Genomic DNA, 6,830 nt, shown 5'->3' with positions numbered 1-6,830 from the left:
TTTTCTCTGCTGGACTCAAAGTCAATTTTTTTCCTCCACACTAATGTCTAATTTGATAATTTTCAATTTTCAAAAAAAAAAATGGTGTTTAAACTGAGGCAAAATAATTTCCACTCTTTAAAGTATATCGGGAAGAAATATATTTCTTCTCTGTATAAATATATCGGGAGGAGAACCACTCCAGCGGATCGCGGAGAAGCTACAGAGAATATTTTGAGTTTTATCTTTCTTTTTTCTTTAGTCAGAGTTTAGTTAATTTCATATCATGTGCCATTTTTCTATCACTCATCTTTAATCTTTTGCCTATCCAAAATATTTTGATAAGCTTCTCCTAAATTTTCACGGTCGTGTATTGACATCATTGGTACCGTCTAAGCCCCATCTCCTCAAAATTACTGGCATTGTCTCTAAATTAGTCATCGTTATATTAATAGGTATATAACATTTTTTTAAAAAGATTGGGAAGAACATAATATACCAAAGTAAACATAAACAAAAAGGATTAACTTAGAATGTAAAGCTGGGAGAAATACCGCTAAGTATTTTGTCTTCGTGGTAAAGATTAGAAAGAAGGAAAAACCAGAAGCAAATCTGTGAATGAATAATCAAATACACTCCTTCAATTATACATCACACCAGGGGAAACTGATATTCCCTCTAATAATTTTGGAGACACCCCAAAACACTTGCGGCATTACTTGAAGGTGAGCCAGGCATCCTGCCAAGCATCATCTTGATATGTCAGGTGGGACGCTAATGCAGTTGAAAACGTCCTTGTCAGCGCTCCAACAACCCAGCAAATTCTTCAAACACTCAGACAGAGAAAAGAGGAATATGATTTACTGGCAGATTACAGTATTTCAGAGCCTTATTCTGTTCAGACAAGAATGTAGTAACCCCCTATCGCTCCTGCAGCGTTACCTATTTACCTGTCCTATGTATCACCTTTGATAAACAGGACATATTTTCCTGGTGTCTATGCATCGTATATGGTGTCTCCATATGTTAGAAACAGCAGCCAAATACTCACAATCGCCTTGAAATGAGGGCAGGCTGCATTCAATAATGTCAACCTACATATTTCTAAAAAGACAGTGTGTTCGTGGCTGGAATGTCTTTCATCATAGGTCTAACCAAAATAAAAACTATGATAGAGTCCTAGAATAGCGTCCTATATAGAGCCAGTCCTAGTGCAGTCCCAGATTAGTAGTCTAAATAAAGACCGAATATTCTTAGAATAGCATCCTAAATAGAATTGCAGATTCGGGTCCAAAACTAATATTCTAAATATAGTTATATCTCTGAATCTTAGTGTAAAGTTCTAAATGAAACTGCTGAGTAGGATCCTAGAATAGCATCTCCCACAAAAATGAAAAGGTGTGTTCTAGATTAGTGTTGTAAATAAAGTAGAGTAAAGTCCTAATATAGTGACTCCAAGGATTCTAACACACAATTCTATTTAGGACTGTAATCTAGGAATCACAATCCACGTGCCACATTTGTTTGCACACAGTTTCTATCTACCAAAGGTTGTAAGAAATAGAAAGTTGTGTGCAACTGGTGTCATTGCTTTTAAATCGCCGCCTTATGTAAGCTTCATTTGACCGAGGTATCTTCAATGATTAGCTAGCAGATTACCCCTCGTTTGGGTAATTACTACTTCAAAGGTTCTGCTAGCTACGAAACTTGTGTAGCTTGGATTTTATCTGCATCATTCCCTAAATTTGGATTTTTATTCGCATACACAACAACCCCAGCTGCTAACCGTGAATTATGAAATAACTTTTTTCAGTTTGGGAAAAATTTACAACCTCCTATGTCAAAAATCCCCTATTGTTCCTGAAAGTATTTTTAAACCTTCCTTCTACAGACTGCTTGAGACTTACTTACTTCCTACACATTGATCCTTGGGCTTTACCTTTACATACATATATACACATATGCATGCGTGTGTTTGTACTCTAGTCTTGACATCATCTCATGATTGTAAATGAGCATCACCATCATACTAGCAGTGTTGTTTGTTTCTAGTCTTCTGTGGGAAAATATTACCTTGCTTGGAAACAAGTGAGGGTTGCTGGCAGGAAGAGCATCCAGCTGTAAATAAAAAAAAAAAAATCAGCTTCAAAAACTTCAGTTTGATCCACGCACACATTGAAAAGTGGATATTAAAATGATTTACTATTTTTTTGTAATTAACCCATAAAGCACTGGGATTTGCACTTACATAGTATGGACTGCTGAGCACATTTTATGAAAATGAGACTACCATGCATACATAAAAAACAAAAAATAGTTAAAATATCTTCTTAGTATATAATGGTAGCAAGTTTTACATCATCTGAAAAGTTATTAGTTGAACTATTAGTCCTCTTGCATTCTGGGAGGTATCGGAGCGTTTGAGTGACATTAGACCCCAACAAACGCCCATTAATTGAATGCATCAATCTGGGCCATGATTGTGGCCTGTCGACCTGTGCCTGACAGCCACAATCGTGGCCTGTCGTGCTTTATATTACTCTTTTACTTGTTTCAGTCATTTGACTGCAGCCATGCTGGAGCACCGCCTTGTAATCGAGCAAATCGACCCCAGCCTAGTACTTATTCTATCAGGCTCTTTTGCCGAACCGCTAAGTTACGGGGACTTAAACACACCAGCATTGGTTGTCAAGCGATGTTGGGGGAACAAACACAGACATATAGTCACACATACATATATATATATACATATATATATATACTTTTGTTATTTACACCACCTGTCCTCGTCTGTTGTTATTATTTGTATATTCTCCCATATATATATATATATATATATATATATACAATGGGCTTCTTTCAGTTTCCATCTACCAAATCCACTCACAAGGCTTTGGTCGACTCGAGGCTCTAGTAGAAAACACTTGCCCAAGGTGCCACGTAGTGGGACTGAACCCATGACCATCTGGTCGGTAAGCAAGCTACTTACCACACAGCCGCTCCTGCCTATGTTGAAAAAAAATCAAATAATTTAAATTCAAAATTTTTTTTTGATGCAAGTAAATTTTTCTTTTCTTTTCCAGTATTTATACCAAAAATGCAAAAGGAATGAAAACGGTGTCATTACCTGGAAGGAGTTCATAACTAGAGTACGGAAAGTACTTAGGCAACGGCATTATGGGTAAAACAATTTGATTTTCTATTTGTTTTAAAATTCACCATCATTTAGCATCCGTTTTCCATGCTGGCATGGGTTAGACAGTTTGACTGAAAACTGGTAAAGCAGAGAGCTACACCAGCCCCCAGTCTGATTTGGTTTGGTTTCTACAGCTGGGTGCCCTTCCTGATGCCAACCACTCTACAGAATGTACTGGGTGCTTTCTACGTGTCACCAACACTGGCCATGGCTACAATTTCACTTGGCTTGATGTGTATCCTCTGCTGTTGTGATATTCTTTTATTCTTTTACTTGTTTCAATCATTTGACTGTGGCCATGCTGGAGCACCACCTTTTTTTTAGTCGAGCAAATCAACCCAGGACTTATTCTTTGTAAGCCTAGTACTTATTCTATTGGTCTCTTTTTGCCAAAGCGCTAAGTTACAGGGACGTAAACACACCAGCAACGATTGTCAAGCGATGGTGGAGGGACAAACACAGACACACAAACACACATACATATATATATATATATATGACGGGCTTCTTTCAGTTTCCGTCTACCAAATCCACTCCCGAGGCTATAGTAGAAGACACTTGCCCAAGGTACCATGCAGTGGGACTAAACCCAGAACCATGTGGTTGGTAAGCAAGTTACTTACCACACAGCCACTCCTGCAGAAAAAAAAAAATGGAAGTGGATGTGGTGACGGTCTGTCAATATTTCTTCCGCTCTAGCCCCTGAACCAACCAATGCCATGTGAGTGAATTTGGCAGGTGGAAACTGTGAGGAAGCCCATCATACATATATTTGTATGTGTGTGTGTTCACTATCCCCAGAGAATCAGTATTAGTTTGTTTGCATCTTTGTAACTTAGCAGTTGCAAAAGAAACTGATAAAGTCCTAGACTTAAAAAAAAAAATGCACTGTGGTCAGTTCATTTGACTAAAACCTTCAGACCATTGCTCCAGCATGAACACAGTCCATTGACTGACACAAGTAAAAGATATATGTCTGTTCTGATTCTGGTTTTCACATAATTATGAAGCGGTTGGCATTAGGAAAGGCGTCCAGTTGTAGAAATCATGCCAAAATGGACGCTAGAGCAGGATGCAGTACTTGGACACATCAGATCCTGTCAAACTGTCCAATCCATGCCAACATGGATATTAAATAATGATGATGATGGTGTTTTTATATTTAAACATTTTTTTTTTTTTAAATTCCAGCATTGAGGATGTAAGGAACTCATTCCAGAAATGTGACAAAGACGGAGACGGATACATAACCATCGATGACCTTCTCAAAGCTACCAAAGAAATCGAGCGGCAGTCTTTGGCAGAGGACCAGCTGCAGGCCTGGGTGGACTTTATCGACAAAAACAAAGATGGTAAAGTCGACTACTCAGAATTCATGGTCAACTTTGGTTTCTAAACCATTCCAATTGGCGCATAACCATAAACTAAATCCATATCATCTTACTATACATACAGACATACACACATAGCGTACTCTTCTGTGATGGTAAATCAACAAAAGAAGTACACCATCTGGAGAGAGATAAATATTATTTAATAACCAATATATGTATTGATGTGCTACTATCAGTTTCATGTGCTGAGAGCATGCCAAAGTGTTTTTTAATGTGCCTGGTGTCCTAGCACAATCATCAGACACTGTGAGCAGTGTCTGATGATTGTGCTAAGACACCAGATGTATTAAAAGACACTGTTTGGCATGCTCGCGGCACAGGAAACTAATAGTAGCACTTAAATACATATAGTGTTTATCAAATAATATATGTATATATATTTATATAAGCATTATCATCCACACATACATAATGTACATACTCTGCTTGTTTGCCAGTAGGCCACAAAGCAGATACATTATGTATGTGTGCTCAATAATGTTTACAACACTAACACTGCTTCTAATTCATATTTGAACATATTTATAGATATACTCACATACATATATGCATAGGTACAAACATATATATACATACATACACACACATATGCCTACATACATACACATATTTATTACACAACTCACACATATAGATTATGTGTATACCGTTTTTTTAAGTAAATAAATATTTCTGAAATTTTACTCTTCGCTCATTTTCTATTCCAATATTTTCGGTATCAAAAATTTTGGAAAATTAACTTAACACTACTATCAACACACCATGCCCCTTGTAACCCTTCCCCACAAAAAGCAAAAAAGACCCTATGGATGTCCCAGGCCACTTGGTTATAGATAAAGTTTAAAACAGTGGCTCTTGACCATGGTTGATATGATCTCTGGGGGGACGAGTAGTCCATATGAGATTTTTTGGGGTGCACACAAGCAAAATAGTGAATTGGAGCCCCACAGCAGTATTTAAAGGGACCATAAAAAAGGAAATTTTGCAAAGAAAAAGCTAGGATTCATTCTGTAATGTTTTTACATACTTCAACATGTTTCTCCAACCACTGGGAAAAAAAAGCGAATGTTCTTTCAGTGAATGCAATTGTAAACTTATACAAATAGGAACTTTGAAAGAAGTAGACATAAAACTTGTTTTTAAACATGGAATGGAGATGTGGGTCCATCAATATGAAATAGTCATCAATGGAGACCATGAATAAAAAGAAATAGTTTAGTACCAGTGTAAAACAGCAGAGCAGGATGGAAGGAAGCATTGTATAAAATTTTGAAGGCCGCAGAATATAGGCGCAGGCATAGCTGTAAAGTTAAGAAGCAAGCTTTGCAACCTCTACATATCACCTTGGGCAGAGTCATCTCCCTTAGATCATTTTCAGTTAGGTCCATGTCCCTGTTGCAAACATCAAAGTGGTAGCATTCCTTGAGTTGGCAAATTTGGTATTCCATGCTTCTGACAGGAATTTCCTCTGATGAGGGCACTGACTAAATATCTCTTTTTTGGAGTTTAAAAAGGTCTACATCAGAGGAAATTCCTTTTAGAAATATGGAATTCCCCATTTGCTGACTAAAGAAAAGCTATCACATTCAGATGTCTCAGGCAGGTGTATGGACATAACTGGAACTGATCTAAGGGAGATAAAGTTTCATTACAGAAATTTTGTTTACAAACTGACCATGATGTTTCCCTCCCTCTAGTTGTAGAGAAGTTATGTGTCTCTGGCCATTTGAGTCTGATGAGTTGCCTATATGGCTAAGCACTTTATAGGTGTGAAACAATGGTCACTTGATGACTGGACATAGCAAATAACCTCATATATATATATATATATGTAATTATATATAGACGCACATAAATATATGTGTATGCATGTCTGTATATTTAAAAAAATTAATTATACAACCCCACCCACTAAATCTATTCCAGTAGCAACAGGAAATCATTCCACTAATATTATCTTACCAAAGATGAAGAAAAAGACTCACCACCATTATTTGATGTCTTCTTTCCAGGCTGGCATGGCATAGATGGGTTGTCAGACAGAATCAGTTTGTATTCAGAGTTACTGCCCTGCTAAACAAAGAAGGTGAAGGGGGGGGGACAGATTTCATCCATCAGTTCCATACATGAATATTTAGCCATGACAGAAAACTAAGCCAATCACCCGCAGATGGATGTCTCATCATCATCCATCATTTTAAGTCGGGGTTTTATCTCTGTTAACGGGGAGTGGCCAGATCTACCTCAATGTCATAGCAACC

At 37.4% G+C, this 6,830-nt stretch overlaps 1 protein-coding gene across 1 annotated transcript in view; it reads left to right on the top strand.

Moving 5' to 3' along the window:
- LOC106879795 (calmodulin-like protein 5) overlaps positions 1-5,252 on the top strand; it is a 15,651-nt gene extending 10,399 nt beyond the window's left edge. Inside the window, exons 2-3 of the mRNA XM_014929499.2 lie at positions 3,063-3,160; positions 4,367-5,252. Coding sequence (XP_014784985.1) covers positions 3,063-3,160; positions 4,367-4,571 — 303 coding nt within the window. The 3' untranslated portion in view covers positions 4,572-5,252. The remainder of the gene's footprint in view (positions 1-3,062; positions 3,161-4,366) is intronic.
- The last annotated feature ends 1,578 nt before the right edge of the window (positions 5,253-6,830 follow it).

Source organism: Octopus bimaculoides, chromosome 19 (assembly GCF_001194135.2).
Source record: "Octopus bimaculoides isolate UCB-OBI-ISO-001 chromosome 19, ASM119413v2, whole genome shotgun sequence".
Lineage (NCBI taxonomy): Eukaryota > Metazoa > Mollusca > Cephalopoda > Octopoda > Octopodidae > Octopus > Octopus bimaculoides.
The sequence above is the reverse complement of the archived record's forward strand: the minus strand, read 5'-3'. Positions and strand labels throughout refer to the sequence as shown.